The 17,321-nt window shown below is 40.5% G+C and overlaps 4 protein-coding genes across 4 annotated transcripts; 2 read left to right on the top strand and 2 right to left on the bottom strand.

Annotated features, from left to right (window-relative positions):
• Positions 1-969: 969 nt before the first annotated feature.
• On the bottom strand, positions 970-5,603 carry dnajb11 (DnaJ heat shock protein family (Hsp40) member B11). The gene is made up of 10 exons (XM_072444982.1): positions 5,414-5,603; positions 4,839-4,995; positions 3,978-4,075; positions 3,745-3,871; positions 3,529-3,671; positions 3,335-3,417; positions 3,191-3,248; positions 2,177-2,288; positions 1,941-2,100; positions 970-1,854 (listed from the first exon to the last, which is right to left on the bottom strand). The coding sequence occupies exons 1-10, from the start codon at positions 5,485-5,487 to the stop codon at positions 1,790-1,792; spliced, it is 1,077 nt and encodes a 358-aa protein (XP_072301083.1). The 5' UTR covers positions 5,488-5,603; the 3' UTR covers positions 970-1,789.
• A 2,319-nt stretch (positions 5,604-7,922) lies between these two features.
• On the top strand, positions 7,923-11,040 carry tbccd1 (TBCC domain containing 1). The gene is made up of 9 exons (XM_072444945.1): positions 7,923-8,078; positions 8,436-8,500; positions 8,575-8,841; positions 8,960-9,124; positions 9,196-9,312; positions 9,403-9,649; positions 9,730-9,916; positions 9,987-10,514; positions 10,813-11,040. Exons 2-9 carry the CDS (start codon positions 8,438-8,440, stop codon positions 11,021-11,023), a joined length of 1,785 nt encoding a protein of 594 aa, XP_072301046.1. The 5' UTR covers positions 7,923-8,078; positions 8,436-8,437; the 3' UTR covers positions 11,024-11,040.
• Positions 11,041-12,116: 1,076 nt separating this feature from the next.
• Positions 12,117-13,473, top strand: crygs2 (crystallin, gamma S2). Its single transcript, XM_072444984.1, has 3 exons — positions 12,117-12,254; positions 12,339-12,581; positions 13,095-13,473. The coding sequence occupies exons 1-3, from the start codon at positions 12,246-12,248 to the stop codon at positions 13,365-13,367; spliced, it is 525 nt and encodes a 174-aa protein (XP_072301085.1). The 5' UTR covers positions 12,117-12,245; the 3' UTR covers positions 13,368-13,473.
• Positions 13,100-17,099, bottom strand: lcmt2 (leucine carboxyl methyltransferase 2). The gene is made up of 13 exons (XM_072444979.1): positions 16,977-17,099; positions 16,668-16,792; positions 16,255-16,336; positions 16,002-16,182; positions 15,774-15,930; positions 15,513-15,702; positions 15,343-15,450; positions 15,094-15,178; positions 14,788-15,015; positions 14,263-14,678; positions 13,999-14,186; positions 13,791-13,923; positions 13,100-13,696 (listed from the first exon to the last, which is right to left on the bottom strand). The coding sequence occupies exons 1-13, from the start codon at positions 17,016-17,018 to the stop codon at positions 13,526-13,528; spliced, it is 2,106 nt and encodes a 701-aa protein (XP_072301080.1). The 5' UTR covers positions 17,019-17,099; the 3' UTR covers positions 13,100-13,525.
• Between the last annotated feature and the right edge of the window lie 222 nt (positions 17,100-17,321).

Raw genomic sequence — 17,321 nt, 5'->3', positions numbered from 1 at the left:
GTCAAGTAAAAAAAAAAAGTAACATACATTTTAAGAACAATTAAAGTGTGTTAATGTAGTGATTTTGATTAAGAATTGTGCTGATTTATGGTCAACACTAGCAATTCAAATGCAATTTTTGTGAATACTTTAGTTTGATCAAGGCATGTATTGAACGCAAAGCCTTTATTCAGGATGTCACCATGAATGTGCCAAAAATAACTCAAATCCTATGAAAAGTACATTTCAGTCCAGTTTAAAAAAATGAATGGAGAAGAAAGTACATACATGCTCTCAAATGTAATAGAAAAATAATTCACTGTAAAAAATAATAATATACAGATACCTTAAACTTCTACGTTTGTACTTCCTTACTTTCCACCACTGTATAAAGGACTCTGACATTCAGCATATAAAGCAGATCAAATAATGTGTTTTTTTTTCCTGGGTGTCTTCTTGGGATTGAACAAGGATGTGTGGTGATGTGTGGTGATGTGTGGTGGGCTGAGCAGGAAACTCCCTTCACCACAGCCTCTTCCTCTCTTTGTGGGAGTTCATTATACACACTGGCCACACACAGAACCTCCATGCACAATAAACAGCATGTATTTTAATAACAGATGATCATGATTACTGGTGGGAGATGTGCACCACCCATGGCACTAGAAACTAACCTTAATGACTATAATAGCGCGTCCCTGTCAGGCAGATCCCAGTCAAGCAGCAGTGACCTGTGCAGTGTGGGCTAATGCTGGGTTAGGACATTTAGATCTATGCCATTAGGTCGACTCTTTTTAACTCTGAACTGCAATTATTTTACTCTACGCTGTTCTCTCATTAGGCTTTCATCTTTCATTGCAGTCATATTTGTTTTTGGCTTCTTCTGCTGTGAACCCTGAGTGACTGAGGGACAGACAATTCCTGATACTTTCAATAAGAACGTCTCTGGCGCCATCTGCTGGTGGATTGGCAGTATAACACACCAACAAGAAATCTTACAAATCCTTTATTTATCAGTCAAATAACCCAACCCCCGAGTCCGTAAAAAGGGCCTAATTATTCACATTTAAGGAGTCTGAAAACACAAAAATTTGCAGTGTATACAAATTGTTAAGAGGCCTCAAAGTAAAACAAAAAGAAACATCTTATGAAAACCTCATTTGTTCAATTGTTCAGAAAGAATAGGCAACAGTGTTACATTGACCCAAACCCCAATGGAATAATAGCACACATCAAAATAAAACTCCACTGTTTAGAGCTCAACTCTGTTTTCAACAGTATTTTACCAAAGACTAAATATTCTGTTTCCATTTACAAAGTTCTATTAAATAGAAATTAATCCAGAGGAAAAATTCTACCAATTAAGGGGTGAGGTTCTCCGTTTTACATTCATAAAATTATTCTTTAAACAAAATAAAATAATTGTCTTGTCCAGAGGCAGTTGATTGAAACAAAAAGGACTTTACCCTTTTGATACCACAAGTAGAAAAACTAAGTTGGAAATGTTTGATGCTTGTGTGCAGATTTGGAGTGAAAAATTAAGTGGTTGTCACAAATTACTTTTAGTGTAAATGCGACGTCATGTAATGTTGTACCATCACATCATTTTGACTGTTGCAAAGAAATGAAAACAAACTATGTACTAGTTCAGGCAAAATGCACAAAAATTAAAACAAATGGGATTGACGCCATCCTGAGAACAGTATGAAAATAATAAATAGACCCTGGCCAGAATCCCAGACTAGCTCCAGTTATTGCAGGTCTGTGGATGGGAGTGGCAGGTACTCAGTCCAGTCTGTGTGTGGCACGGTTAATATCCTTGTAGTCCATTGTAAACCTTTTGTACTGAACCCTGCTTCAGGATTTTCCGGATTCCTAGAAGAGAGGTGGGTGATCAGATCAAATCAGAAAAAGTGTTTTAAATTGTTTAATGGTTGATAAGATTAGTTCACAATCCTCACCTTCTTTTTGTTTGTCATCTAGTTGTGTTTGAGGAAACTCAACGTCAAATGAAATAATTAGTGAGCCACGAATGTTGATATTGTCAAAGTTGGGTAGACCTTCTCCCTTCTTCCACACGCGAGCTCCAGGCTTAGTGATTTTGTCTCTTACGATATGGACCTGCAAAAAAAAGTAATGTTTATTGTTTAACCACACATTTGTTCAGGCTAAACTGTGCAAATAGATGTTTGAATACCTTGTGTCCATCTAAATGAACTATGTCCATCTCAAAACCGACGAGTGCCTCCACCAGTGAAATTGTGACGTTGGTGTAAAGGTCATCACCTCTGCGCTCAAACACTGGATGTCTGAAAGAGTCAATATTGTGTTAGAGGTTCATCTAAAAGATTACATTAAGGTTTAGGCAATACAATAATGTCTACTACATTGTTCTATTGCCCAGACCTAAACAGGGCAACATTGCCTCAGTGGTTAGGTGTCAAAGTGGTCGATACCTGCACAGACTAGCGCAAACTACTGTTGTGTCCTTTGGCAGGACACTTCACACACATTCTAATGTATGAAAGTGTGAGTGAGAGATTAGTGATAGTCGAAGAGGCTGTAAGTCTTTACCACCACCGGGTGTGGAGTGAATGAATGACACAAGCAAATTGTGATTGCATCAGTGGGTCATAAAAGGTCATCTACAGGTGCTCTGCAGGGATGAGGCCAGTTACACAGATGAAGGACTTGCTATATTATTACCAGACGATGTAAGCGCAGTCATAGAAGGAATCCAAAGCACTCTGCTACAATAAAGGACTTTTACTTCATGCTACAGAGTGCCTTTGATTTTCTCCCATGAATAAATAATGATCCGTGACTCTTTAAAAGGCTCGTCAAGCACAATACAAACAGAAGATAATAAAAAATAACAAAATAACACAGATAGGTGTTGATCGACAGTGGTGTTTCTGGTTTCATCCCATTGATCTGCACGAGGCTGCGTGGTGTTTTCCTCTACGCTCTCATCGGACACTTCAACTTTCATTATCCATCCAGCCGAGGCGCAGCTAAACACTAATGCGCCTAATGACACACGCAGCCTACTTTTCAAACGCACTCCACCTGTTGGTCAGCCTTTGCAATGATCTGAAATGTTAACTCCAAATCCACCCAACACGTACAAGAACAATCAGTGAAAAAAACTGTGCCCAAGGAGAAATAAAAGATGCATTAATTGTCATATCAACCCAGTTACATCACTTACTTCAGAACTTTAATGCGGAAACGCAGATCTCCAGGTTCTCCATCAATGTGAGGTTCACCTAAAACAAAATACATCACCAAAAACATCTTTATCTCATGCATTTGAAATGTATGAAGGTCCAAATGACAAGCTTTTAATACAAACCTTCTCCACTAAATGGGTACTCCATCTCGTCTCGTACGCCTTGTTCAATCTCAACCTCTAACGTGCGTTCCTCGTTCACCAATCTATAAAAAGGCACAGAGTAAAGATAACATATTCCTTTATAGAGTAACATGCACCGACAGATGCACAATATCATGTTTATTCTCACAGTACACAGCATGCGAGTTACTTACTTGACATTGGGACACTCATCACAGACCATCTCTTGTGTCATTTGAAAACGCCCCGGCCCAAGTTGCGTGGTCCTCATCTCCTGTCTGCAATTACACTTTCTCTTGCCAGCGGCTTCTTTCGCTACTGGTTTATTGCGTACAACCTGCAAAAGAACATTCGTATAATAATATGCTGCCAATTAAAAAGGTACATATTATGGGTATTATAAAAAGCACCTCAACAAAGTTTCCGGAGTAGACCTCTTCAAGTGTGACCTCCAAATCCAGGATTATGTCATTCCCTCGTGGGATATTTCTGTCCTGTTGCTTTCCTCCAAACATGAACCCAAAATCACCAAAGAAACTGCACAGAGAAATATAGGACCGTAAATGTTATATGACGTGACACCAGGGAGATCAACAACAGAATGCCTTGTTTTCAACCGATTTCTTATTAAAGTTACACAAACCTTGAGAAGATGTCATTATGTGAGCCGTGGTGACCTTCCTTGAGTCCATCTTCCCCATAAGCATTGTACTGTTTTCTTTTCTCTTCATCTGAGAGCACCTATCGTGATTTAAACACACAATTCAGCTACAGGTCGTAATTTTAGTACTTTGTATTTAACTTCATTATTTATTCACTTATTTGGACATGTGAAATTTTGCAACAGAGAAACTTAACATAATAAACTATAATAGTGAACCTACTTTATGCCACAGACCTGTCAAGATTTATAAAGCACATTTACAAACCAGCAACATTATCCTAACGACACAGGAATGACACTAAAACCTGATAGTCCCAGCGAACCCTTTTCTAAATGCACAATTCATAAAAACACATGCAGTGCAACAAATAGAAGAATGGAAAACTTTAGAATTTAAAACAGAAGTTACTTTTTCAATCTCATCTCAACTCGGCTCAAATCTAATCATACTAGAAGAAAATAACAAAAGAGTCTCCATTAGTGCACAGAAAGAGTACAAATGATAAATACTGAGCCACAGTTTATTGAACATGAAGGTGATGTACTGTATTATCGTGACATGTCTATATAATGTTTCCTGTATATGCAAAACCCAATAACCCCACTCGACTCCCTCCATCGAATCCAGTCCAGGTTTTCTGACAGCGCACGATGCGGAGAGCCAATCAGAAGCAGCCACACAGTCTAGCCGGCCAATCACCAAGCATCGTTTTCCATCAACAACCAAATAGCTTTGTATAAAGACTTGAGTATAAAGCACACTATTATTCTGAATACCAATAATACGACACACCTGCACCGAAGTCCTTTGGACGTTCGAAAACCCGGGACATAACTTGCCTCATATGCTGCCCCCAAATCTGCAAATTTATCCTGAGCTTTGGGGTCGTCCAGGTTTCTGTCGGGATGTAACTGAAGAGCCAGTTTTCTGTAAGCCTTCTTGATGTCCCTGATAGATGCACTCTTGTCCACTCCCAAAATCTTGTAGAAGTCTCGCCTGAAAGAGAAAACAAAGACCATAACATTGACAATTTAAATAAAGACGCACAGAAACGCAAATTTAAAGCATTTCAGGCAGTAGTTGCTTCAGGAAACAGTCATCTTTTGACATGTCATTGATCCAAAAATGAAACACTATCAGTGCTAACCATAGCTAAAGCTAACAACACTACGTTTCCTCACTCCAGTCAAGTGTGCTCTTCGCAGTTGTTTCACATCCTGCTTGCCGTTATAATCTCCCTTTGCTTTTAATTGAAATAATCCATATACGTTTGAGTTAAATGCGGTTTTCTGTGCGTTTCTGGTCCGCTCGCGAAACGAAGAGCGCCTCTAGACCAATCACAGTGAAACATGTGTACCAGCTGGAGATGATGTTTCACCGCGTTTCGCTCACTTCGCCGGGCTCAAACACTCACCCAGCGAGCACCACCGTGACCACATAAAGCAGCAGACAGCACACCGAGCACAGACTGGTCCCCTTAGCAGCCATAGAGCCTCAAAATCCAACGCGATTTCACGAAAAGGCAGAAGGAGTTCCACCCGGCTTTTGAAGCTGGCTCCTGCGGCCAGTCACAACGCTTCTTCCTGCTGTCAGAGAAGCCCCGCCCCCTACTCTAAGCCCGGCCTCCTACTCTAAGCCCCGCCCCATAGTTACAGTCTCCAGCCCGACGTTATAAAAAAGAGATGCGTTCCTTTCCCTCGCTCCTTTTACACACATACTACTACTACTACTACTACTACTACTACTACTACTACTACTACTACTACTACTACTGCGTCTATAAGTAATTTGGATGATTTAACGTTTGCATAAAAGCCAAAAGTCTCAAGTCGATGTTGGCTCAGGTGCGCCCTCGTCAGGTGGGCGCGCGCCACAGCCGTCCATTCAGAGTACAACGCGTCAGTTCATGGAGGGGCGGGGCCAACTGGACAATGGAAATTAGAGTTATGTTAGATTCTGTTGCCGTGGAAATTTCGGCAGCCATCTTGTAATTGTAAGAGCGACAACATTCTAATATAAAATGATGTAAAAACAATGCCAGAAAATGTCTTAATTAAAGGTTCTAAAATGTGGGAAACGTGACCTTGTTCTGTTCAGGGTATGTTTTTCCTTCAAATTATGAAAATGTATATTAAGATAAGATAAGATAAGATAATCCTTTATTGTCCCACATGGGGAAATTTCATTGGTGCAACGCAGGTAGATACAGAGGTAGATACAGAAGAACAGATCACTTATAGGAAGTCTGAAAAACACTTTCAGTAGAAGATCTCCTATAAATAAATAAAAACTCCCATAGACAAATAAATAAATACCATTGCATGTGATCCCGACAGTAATTGCACATGAATATGTGTCACGACAGCACATAGACTGCACATGAATTTCACAGTAATTGCACATATGACAGAATTGCACATCAGTATTAGGTTAGGTCAGTATTGCGCCGGGATAACGTGACGATCTCCGGGTAAGACGACTGTTCTCCTCAGTTTCATGAGTTCCTCCTTTGTGTAAACGCGGTACGGCGCCGGAGCCGGGGGGCGGGGCCGGAGCCGGGGGACTCAGAGCCAAGACACATCGCAACGACACGACGAAAACACTCAATCCAGCCGAATAAAGTCAAAACAAGTTAATTTAAAGCGATTCCAGTGCGTGTCCCGATCGTTCATGAAGTTCCTCTTTCATATAAACGTGTATATAAACGTGTACCGACGACACGCCGTACTTTAGCGCGGCCGGAGGGCGCGGGGAGGGGCTGGTGGGCTCGCTCGGAGCTAGCTCACGTCACAACAACACAACGAACGCAACGAAAAACGCTCAAATCCAGCCGAAAAAAGTCAAAAACAGTTGAATTAAAAAACTATTCCAGCGCGTGTCCCTATCGTACAGTAAAATAGAAAAAATATACTAACTATATTTACAAAATATAGGAGATAAAGCACAATAAGTGTGAGAAAGACGAGAGAGCGTTTACACCGGGCTGCCAGCTGTACCAGCGCCTTATGACGGCGTTTATAGGTTTATTGACCCTATAAACGCTGTAGTGGTTTATGTGTTATGCTATGTTTGTATGTCAATATACCATAAGGACACAACAAATAAAGTTAATTATTCTTCATGCTTACCATAAATTAAAATTAGTATCGTAGAACTTGGGCACTATTAGAAACAAGTGCAAAGACAAGAAAATACAGCTAAGGCTATGGCGAATAGAAATTCAAACAAACAAACAAACAAACAAACAAACAAGCAAACAAACAATTAGGGACTTTTCAATTACAATTTTCTCTTAAATTCTTGCACTTTTTGTATTTATATTTTAACTTTTGTCCATTCCATGTTTGGCAATAAAGGATTATTTTATAGTAATAAGCATAACAAACACATTAATTACCAATGGTTGTGACCAAACTGTATTGATTAGTCAGAGACAGGTAGAGTTCCTGCATAATCAGGGAAACAAATATACTACTTGATGCCAATGAAAAGTTCTCATGTTTTTCTAATTATGACTTTGTTTGGCGGTATAGTATATTTATCATTGTTTTACATCTGTGAAGTTGCAGTTTGTGAAGGAATTTAAATGACAGGAAGTACTGCTGAATTTTAAAACGGAACATATCCATCTATGTCATCAATATGCCACGTGCCAATAGAAATGACAATTTACACACAACTGACCATTTCCTGACAGTATCAATGATCATTCAACAAGATCAATCAGATCATATTTATTGTCAAATCATACCTATTGTGTAATTCATACGATTTTTTCCCCTCTGTATATTTGCTAAGTAACATTAGTGGCATTTTATAATATGTTAACTACTGTTACCCTTACAGTCACAAGATGGCCGCCGTGATTGTGACGGAACCAGAAACATGTCCCTCTAGCTTACTCATAAAACACGTTATGAGGGAGGGCGCCAAATAGGAAGAAGTGCAGATGTGTGTGCCCTTATTATGACTGCGCTTGTCAATCAAAACAACCTCCACCATTGAAATTTCTCGCGAATATATTGATATGTTTTCTGAATGAAAGACACTACACGGAACACGCTGGACCAACAGAGAAAGTAAGATCAAAGTTGTTTCCCCACTATTGCGATGCTAGCTAACGGCTAAAAGAACACACGGATAGCTCTGTTGTATGCTAAACATTTATTTGTAGAATATTTATTATGCACTGTTGTCGCAAAAATCCTATTCCAGACTTGACCGATTGTTCGGCATTGTACTGTGTCCTTATCACGGGTGGTTGTAAGTTTTTAGTTGTCAAGGATTATGCATGATGGTTCAACCATTGCCTCTCTCATACTGTAAGATAACCAACCAAACGCCGTTTTTATTCATGTACAACAGCTTAACAATAATGATAACCTGTCTGCATGTAAATCCATCAATTATTGCAATAATCCATCAATTATTTCTAGAGATGGAGGAAGAAGGCATACGTATTTGGGCACGCATGGAACCCTTTATGCTGGGGGCTTTGCAGGTGAGGTACATACATTTTCCTCAGGTATAAGCAGTCAAAGTGAAACGTTATTAAATACAGCTTGTTTTTTTCAGGTGGCCCCGTCTTCGAAGCTTGGCATTCACTATCTCCGAAAAATGGCAATATATGTGCGGACAAGGGATGGCTGCTTTCCTGTTTTGAGCTGGCCAATGTGGAGGCATATTGCCTGTGGGAAACTACAGCTCCCAGAAGACCTTGCATGGCTCTACTTTGAGACGTTTGATCTTCTTGTTGGCCATTCACCAGAGCAAAGACTTGAGTGGGCTGAGAGTTTCTCCCTGTGCTCCTCCAAAAGTGAACTGGACCAACAAAGGAACAAGGTGAAATACAAGTCAGGAGGAGTGAAATGCATTCATCTATCAAGTCTTTCCAAACTGTAACACAATCTCTGCTTTAGCTTTATACATGTTCATTTTAATGTTATTCTGTTCTTTCCAGTTGTCAGTGGACACGCTGCAGTTCCTTCTCTTTCTCTATATCCAACAACTGAACCGTGTGTCTCTGCGTTCTTCATCAATTGTTGAAGAGTGGCCCAGTCATCGAACTCGCTCCCCTTCTCCATCTCCATCAGAACGTGAATGCAAGACCAGCTCCCAAAACAAGGTAAGTTCATTTATTACTTGTGCTATGAACTATTTACTGATAAATCTTCACGTCTTAACTCATATTCATAGAACTGGGATGACCAGGCACACCTTTCATTTGTAAATGGCCATCTTGCTGAGATTCTGGAGCTGCTTGTTGAACCATGTCACCTGTCAAGTGCTGGACAGGCTCAGCGAGATTGCCAGGTCCGACAACTTAAAATCTTTACTCAAAGTAGCTCATTATGGCTGGTTGACAATAACTTGCTTCAATTATATAATTATATGTTTCTATAGATATCTCTGGAGGCAGTGCGAAGTTTAAGCCTGCTCTTGGAAGGTTCTGGTAGTCAAGGCACAGCTGTCCAACCTGTTTATCGTCTATTGAAGGGCCCTCTTCAGACTGAGTCGGGTTACTGCACAAAAAGCCATTCTTTCCCTCTTCATAAGCTTCTCTTGTGTCTCCAACAAAACCTCTGTCTCAACCCTTTTGGGATCACCGCGTGTCTGCACTCAGGGAAAAAACTAGCGTGGGCCCAACAAGGTGTCCTCATATTTTGATTGTCAACACATTTTACGCATGTGAACATTTTAACTCTTGGCTTCTTTGTGTGTGTTTTATAGTGGAGGGAGCAATGAAGAGAGCCAAGATCGCCCGAAACACCCACACGGCACCTCCTGGTAGTAAAATAGTGTTGATGTCTCAGGTGTTAAAACAAACACTAGCTAAAACCTCAGACAAGCTAACAGGCACAAACATAAAGATACATCGATGCGCTGAGTCCTTCATATACCTTCTCTCACCTCTAAGGTAAAGGTCACGCTTCATTTTGTAGTTTATTTTCAAAACTAAGATCATATTTTCCCATGTCACTTTTCAGATCAGTCATCGTGGACAAGTGCACTGACTGTACTATTGTTCTTGGTCCAGTTGAGACCACAGTTCACCTTCATAGTTGTCAAAATGTGACGGTGGTGTGTGTCGCAGGAAGAGTTGTTTTTGGAGCATCTTCACTGTGCACCGCCTTCCTTTTGACCCCTACGCGACCTTTGCTGCTTCCTGGAAACAGAGACATCGCCTTCGGTCCCTTTCATACTTTCTATCCCTCCCTGGAGGATCACATGGCCAGTGTGGGCTTAGCTGTTGTCCCAAATGTCTGGGATCAGGCCATGGTTTTAGGAACGGAAGGCCTTGTAAATGTTACGCATAGCAACACCAGCCTGGAGTCGGGCTGTTACCGCCTAATTCCTCCAGCAGACTTCCACACACTGGTCGTGCCTTTTGAAATCGAGGGGGACACATGCGAGATTCCCGGAGGACTGCCACCTTTGTACCAGGAAGCAGTTGAAGAGAAGAAGAAGAGGATTCAGAACTGGCAAAAGACTGTTACAGAGACCCGACTAAACAGGTAAGGAAAACATGGGGCTGTTTTTATTTACTTTTAATCATTTTACTTGTGATGGGCAAAAAGGAAAAAGGTCACTCATAAACCATGCCTTTTCTATTCACTATAATAAGATTCAACTACCTAAGAGCCCTTTTCAAGCAATGTAATAATAATAAATAATGATAACAAAAAAGTAAAAGTAAAGAAGTAGATTATGTATTAATTATTAGATAATACTGATCATGGTAATGAGTCAGTATTTTACATACTTCATACAACTCACTCACTCACTCACTCACTCTCTTTTTTGTTTTGCAAGGGAGCAGAGGCGTCAGTTCCAGGGGCTGGTGGAAATGAAGTTTCATGAGTGGCTCCTGGAAACTGGACACAGACAAGAGCTGGACAGTCTGATACCACCACTCTTTGCTACAATGAAGACTCCCTGTCAAGAAACCAATTCTCTCAAAGTTAATGGAAACAACGTTGTTATAAATGGACAAACAAAAGAACAGCCTACTGTGGCCTATTAAAGTGCTTACAAATGCTCTGGACCTGTGGTGCCCTCTGACGTTCAAGTCTTCTTTTGTCAGATTTGTGGTGGTTTTAGGGCTGGTACAGTCTGCCTTAATGTGCCATCTTGTGGATAAAGTTTCCACATATAAGTGTGAAGTGGACTGGGATGAACATCCCAGGCACTTGCACCGAGGTGTATGTTGTATAATTGAAATGGTCTTTATTAGATCTCAAGTGAAAGCAAAAAACAGAATTCATTCATTGAATCCTGTCCAATGTCTTTTGTGTATAAAACAAAAAATATATATAAAACAATGTATAGAAACTTGTGATTTAGCAGACATAGTATTAGAAACATATTAGGTAGGATTAGAATATTTTTATATGAATTCGTTGGCCAGATAAATGGTATATTTTGTATATGATATGAAAATTACACTAGGTAATGCTCAGGTATCAGACAGGAACAGGCACTTGAATAGATACTGTTCCATGCATTTTTTTCCCAATTTCTGTCCTTTTCTGCCTTAAATTGCACTTGTGTGTATTAGCATTTGTTGCAATGTTGTTTTGCATCATTATCTGCAACTTTCCTTCTGCCTTCCATACATACTACCTACTTGAACATCCACCAGCAATATGCCGAGGTGCACATACTTGACATGTTGCATCAATCAAGATATGGTTTATATCTTTGTTACACAATAGAAATAGAGGGGGGGAAACACTTTGCACAGTTTTGCTTATTTCATTTAAATGTACCATTCAATAGTAAATGAAAGTGCTTGTGAATATGTATAATTTATGCACTAATAAAAATGTGTTGACCAACTCTAATGGTGAAATATAAATGACCATGATTCATTGAAAGGCCAAAGTATAGCTGTGCCAGGGCATGTTGGTGCAGCTGGCATAGAAGCGTGGCTGAAAAGCGAGGGCACGCCGGCAGCACTGCACTCAACCAGTCAGAAGTGGGGTCAGTGGACGCTCACCATGGCCGGCCTTTATTCCGTAATCCTTCCTCGCGTTTCTGGAAAAACTGAATAGCACTAGAATCACTGACTCAAATTTTGGATCTCATTTTCATGACAAAGCAATTGTTCCTCCCTTGCCCCCCTCAAACTGTTTATAAATGTGGGAAAGCGTGGGTATAAAAGGTACTGCCTATGGGCTTGGACAACACTGAGACCTCAGGGGACCACCACTTACCATCAACAAGACTATCCTAAACAAGTCAACATGGGCAGGGTGAGTTTGCTTTGATGACAACTTCCCTTTATTGGAACAACTTGATAGTTTCTATAGTAACTTAAATGAAACATTGTTCTTCAGATCGTCTTTTATGAGGACAAAAACTTCCAGGGCCGTCGGTATGAGTGTGACAGTAACTGCTCTGACTTCCAAGCCTACCTGAGCCGGTGCAACTCCATACGGGTGGAGAGTGGGGCATGGGTGGTGTACGAGAGGCCAAACTACATGGGCTATCAGTATGTGTTGAAGAGAGGGGAATATCCAGAGTATCAGCGGTGGATGGGCATCAATGACCGCATCAGCTCCTGCAAGATGATCCACTTTGTAAGTCAAGCAATGGTAATGTGGTCTAAAGTGCTCAAAGTGCTCCTATCTCATCTCAATATAGTACTTCTATCTTTGTTAGCGGCCAGTGATAGTGTGTACTTGAAAATTGTGTTGAATATCGATGTTGTGGATGTGAATGACTTAATGATTCCCATTTGCCAGGATCAATCTGATGTGTGGCTTTGGTCAGGGAAACATTATCTGACCTGCAGCCTCAGGGAACTTTAGTCACACAAGATCAATATGATTACGAGAACTATGTGTGTACAGTTGTGTACAATTTAAGACAATGAACTCTGGCCACTGTCTAAAATCAAAGGCAGAGTTTGATTATTGGGACAAAGCTAATGCTCCTGATTAAAACAAAGCCAAATCTACCATGAGCCAAAGCGACAGGAAAACATATTAACAAATGCTTTTCTTTGACATTGACAATTGTTATTTCAACTGTCTTTTGCCCTTTATCACTGCTGCTTCCCTGTGTAACCACCAACCACATGGCACCTTCAGACCAGTGAAACCTCCTACAAAATGCAGCTGTATGAGAAGTCAGACTTCGGAGGCCAAGCCTTCGAGGCCACAGACGACTGTCCCTCACTTCTAGAGAAGCTGCGCTGGAGAGAGGTCAACTCCTGCAAGGTGTTTGACGGTTGGTGGGTTTTCTACGAGCACTCCAACTACCGCGGACGTCAGTACTTTCTTGAAAAGGGGGAGTACCGTAAGCCTGGGGACTGGGGCGCTGCCAATGCAGCAGTTCAGTCCTTCAGACGCTGCACGGAGTGAGCCATCATCCAAACAAAGTTTTGATCAATTAAATGACTGTAAATCAATCAAGTTTTTTTTTTTTGTTAGAGGTCTCAAAATAAAAAGGCAATTAAGCATACAGTAATTTTGCATGGTTATTTATTGCATGGTTATTATAATACGTCTAACCAGTTGTTTTATTTATTGTCCCAGTCAATCAGTCTGAGATCCACAACAGCGGGTTGTTGGTTTAAATGAGTCCCAAAAGAAAAGCAGTTTCCGCCTCCTCCAATCAACAATAACTCCTTTTTTGAGTCGGTTAGCTCAGAGCAGAAAGAGTGGAGCATCAGAGGCCAGGGAACTGAGGTCTAAACATAGAAAAACATAATAAATACTTGTTACACATACTCAATGTGTGCCTAATGCCAAGAAGTCATGGGTCAATGTAGCAGATCTACTAACCACATCAAGGTGATACTCCATGCTGCTCTGTGTGCTGAGGTTGATCACAGCGACACCTGGAACATGTGAACAGAACCACACGCCACCAACTACAAGGAGTTTATCTCCAATCACATGGGCACAGTGGGAGTACCTAGAGAATAACATGGCATGTGAGAAGTAATTATGTACATTGTTTTCAGTAATAAAGGGCTTGTGCTCAACATACCTAGCAACAGGAGTTGGTTTTATGTCTAGACTCTGCCAGCGGAAGCCACTGTTGGTCGCTCTCAACAGTGTTGTATCTCCCAGTGGAACTCCTCTTTTGCCCAGGCCTCCGAATATAACTACACCTCCTTGGTATGAACACGCTGTATGGGAGAATCTGGCTTCTGGTGCTGCGCCTTCTACTGGCACCTGCAATAAATCATTCATACATTATCACTTTTACATGCATTAAAATCAGGAGAAATGAATCACACACAGATCCCACCTCGGTCCAAAGATACTGACTTATATCCATGAAGCTGCCCTCTCCAACAATCACTTGTGTTTCATTCTTGCCACCAAAGACAAAAAGGAAATCTTTACCTGCAATGAAAAATGTCACATCAGAAGACAAAAAGAAAAACATGAATAACATAAAATAAATGAAATAAAAATGTGTCTTGCCTTTGTGACTGACTAAAGTGGTGGTGTGTCTCCATCTTGATACTGAAGGTCCACCGTCACAAACGATCTGCTCGACATCAAATTTGACATTGTCTTGACCCTCCAAGTCAAGAGTACAGCTCGGGTCAATTGTCAACTTGCATATGCTTTTCACGGGGTTTAGGGGAGAGGTTCGCCCCCCTAATACAATAGCAGCTTTTTCTGGAATGGCTGACACAGTGTGGTACAAACGAACACCTGAAAGATAATCCAGTTCAATCCATTTCTTTACGTTTGTGTTTATAGAAATCAGTTTCATACTCAGAGACATTTTACATGCATATATAAGAAAATAGCAAAACTATACCTAAATCTCCAGAAGATGCCACTTTGATACATTTCCAACTGTGTTTGTTTTCGAGTAGTAATCCCATCTGTGCTTCCCTGCCTCCTTTGCTGGACCCTCCAGTAAGAAGCACAGCATTTGGACAAAGAGAAACGGATCCCATCCCCAGCCCCTCTGTACAGATGGAAACTGTTCTCACAGGTAGGGATATGGGGCTATATGAGGGGCCGGTGACAGTCAACGGGGACACTAAAATCAAATATACAAAACAAATTTAAACATTGTAATATTATGGGAAATAACATTTTAAATAACAAAATACTCTACATGGTTGGGACAGTATGTCATGAGCTGTCAGAGACCCTCGGGATGCAGTTAGTATGAAGTAATGAGAACATTTTTGGTGCCACTCCTGTTAAAGAAACACCAGATACGTTTTATAATAATGTACTATCGATTATATACGAAAGGCCTAATCCAATCTATAATAAGAAATAGTTAGAACCAATCCAATCTAACAGCAATGATGTAGAATTCAGTTGATCATCCTCAAGTAGAAAAATAGAAAAAAGTTACCTCATATTCATCGAATGGCTCCAGATTTTCTATTTTCAATCGTTCCACCTCAGGAACCAGTCCAAAGTAGAAACTATTCATGTCTAAGCAGACGCACTGCTCCCAGCCCTGACAACACATCATTATTCATGACACAATGATTCAATTAATGTAAAGAATGGCATACATACATTATCAAGGAACCTGCGTCTTTGTGCTTCAGCGTCAGGGTATTTTTGCAAGGCGTAGAGAGTTGAATTCAATTTTCTAAAATGTTCCTGCATGATTCGTCCAAATGGATTAAAAGGATGGATTTGTTCATAGATTACAAATAATGACTGAGGAAGATGATCTGCTGTCCATTTTATGACCGAGTCTGACCTAGAAACCATGCGATAACATGATTTTAATTGATTAACACACAAGGCATAATACATACTGTTGCTACGTACCACTTTGTTTCCATATATGTAAGCACTACTTCTGATAAAATAAGCGTTGGGGCTGTCCAAACAAAACCAGCTAAATCAAGTGCTTTTCCCATTTGAGGAAGCTCTCGCACATCCACACCAAGCAGTAAATACTGTGAGCTGGAGAAGTACAAAGGCTCTGCAAATCAAAATGTATTTATGAGCAAATTAATTCCGTTGAAGCAGAAATGTTGAATGATATAACCAAACCTGTGAGACATTGGCCATCAGAATCGAGCATTTCCTTCAGAGTGTTATTTGAGTTTATCAGTGCAGATTTACGCCGGGCGACATCTGGAAAATCCACTTCAAACACTACAGCATTTGTGAGGACTCCAGATGAATGTAGCCGGAAATACAATGAGTCAAAACCTGCTCCCAATGACAAAATCTGCAACTCAGCAAGAATTCTATCAATTAAATATACAGGAATGTCAAATGTGTGAGAAGTGTCCAAGCTTACTTGTCTTTTTGGACAATTTGAAGTTTTCTCAAGAAATCTTCTCACACAGTGGTCCACAGCTCTCCATCGGACATAGTAACCCCTGGGATGCATTTAATGTATTATGATGATCAAAATAATATCTTAAAAGTGCACTATGTCACTTTTCTGGTGGAGAGTTCACTGGAAGGCCACGTTACGTCAGGTCTGTGGAGAGGAGACTCAGTTCACTTAAGAAGAATGCAGGTTTGTGTTTTAGCAATGAAAACACATGTAATGGATTCAATAGAAAGTAGATACAGTTGAGGCCATTCTGTAATGTTACAGACAAAGCAATAACATCTCCATGGCGACAAGCAGATGGGGGGCTCCCACCAGAAAGGTTACATGGTGCAACTTCAAAGTTTAATTTGCAAAACATGAATCTCTTAAACCTGTTGATGAGTGGTGCCCTTCTTGACTCTTTACACACAAAGTGCTGCAGATAAACATCCTGGAAGTATCCCTGGGCTGCAGCTGACACTTTGCTCACCACACTACTGTCATTGGTCCCTTGTACCTGTGTGTTAAAGCACATTACAATGATACAGTCTATGCAACATCTGCTCTGATTCAGTGAGCATCTTTAGTGAGTGAAAGACTGTACAGTAAATTCTAAGCCTGAATTAGTTTGGTACCTCTGTTACTATAGTTTGACAAGTGTGCATGTACTTTAAATGGAATAAAACAAATAAAAAACTCACCGCAGTGTCTCTTCCGAGTTTCTTTTTGTTTGTTACGGGCATGATGACAAATTGCACCAATTACCATATAGGACTGCACATCACCCAGTCATTGCATGTCTATCTGACTATAAATGGAAAAAAAATAAAATAAGTAAATATATCTATGTTACTGCAGCCGAAATAATATGTATAAGAGTAATGATTTCAGTGCAGCGGTAGCACGCTGTACTCAGTGTGTGCTACTGCCCCTGGTGGCGTGGAGACAACCATAATGTTATTCATGGATTCTGTACAGATACTTGAGATAAAATGTCATAGAGCATGCAAGTTCTTTTCCGTATACAATGTGAAACGCATCATCGG

Source organism: Eucyclogobius newberryi, unplaced genomic scaffold (assembly GCF_026437365.1).
Source record: "Eucyclogobius newberryi isolate DKJ021-1_F unplaced genomic scaffold, fEucNew1.0.hap1 SCAF_14, whole genome shotgun sequence".
In the NCBI taxonomy this organism is placed as follows: domain Eukaryota; kingdom Metazoa; phylum Chordata; class Actinopteri; order Gobiiformes; family Gobiidae; genus Eucyclogobius; species Eucyclogobius newberryi.
The sequence above is the reverse complement of the archived record's forward strand: the minus strand, read 5'-3'. Positions and strand labels throughout refer to the sequence as shown.

Coding starts and splice junctions, on each gene's coding strand:
- crygs2 (XM_072444984.1), top strand. Junction 12,582..13,094: donor CCTGCAAGATGATCCACTTT/GTAAGTCAAGCA, acceptor TGGCACCTTCAG/ACCAGTGAAACCTCCTACAA.
- lcmt2 (XM_072444979.1), bottom strand. CDS start 17,018: ATGCCCGTAACAAACAAAAAGAAACTCGGAAGAGACACTGCG. Junction 15,451..15,512: donor GACGCAGGTTCCTTGATAAT/GTATGTATGCCA, acceptor ATGTGTTGTCAG/GGCTGGGAGCAGTGCGTCTG. Junction 14,187..14,262: donor GTCAGTATCTTTGGACCGAG/GTGGGATCTGTG, acceptor GATTTATTGCAG/GTGCCAGTAGAAGGCGCAGC.
- tbccd1 (XM_072444945.1), top strand. CDS start 8,438: ATGGAGGAAGAAGGCATACGTATTTGGGCACGCATGGAACCCTTTATG. Junction 9,313..9,402: donor AGGCTCAGCGAGATTGCCAG/GTCCGACAACTT, acceptor ATGTTTCTATAG/ATATCTCTGGAGGCAGTGCG. Junction 10,515..10,812: donor ACAGAGACCCGACTAAACAG/GTAAGGAAAACA, acceptor TTGTTTTGCAAG/GGAGCAGAGGCGTCAGTTCC.
- dnajb11 (XM_072444982.1), bottom strand. CDS start 5,487: ATGGCTGCTAAGGGGACCAGTCTGTGCTCGGTGTGCTGTCTGCTGCTT. Junction 4,076..4,838: donor ATTTGGGGGCAGCATATGAG/GCAAGTTATGTC, acceptor AAATCACGATAG/GTGCTCTCAGATGAAGAGAA. Junction 3,672..3,744: donor ACTCCGGAAACTTTGTTGAG/GTGCTTTTTATA, acceptor GTTCTTTTGCAG/GTTGTACGCAATAAACCAGT.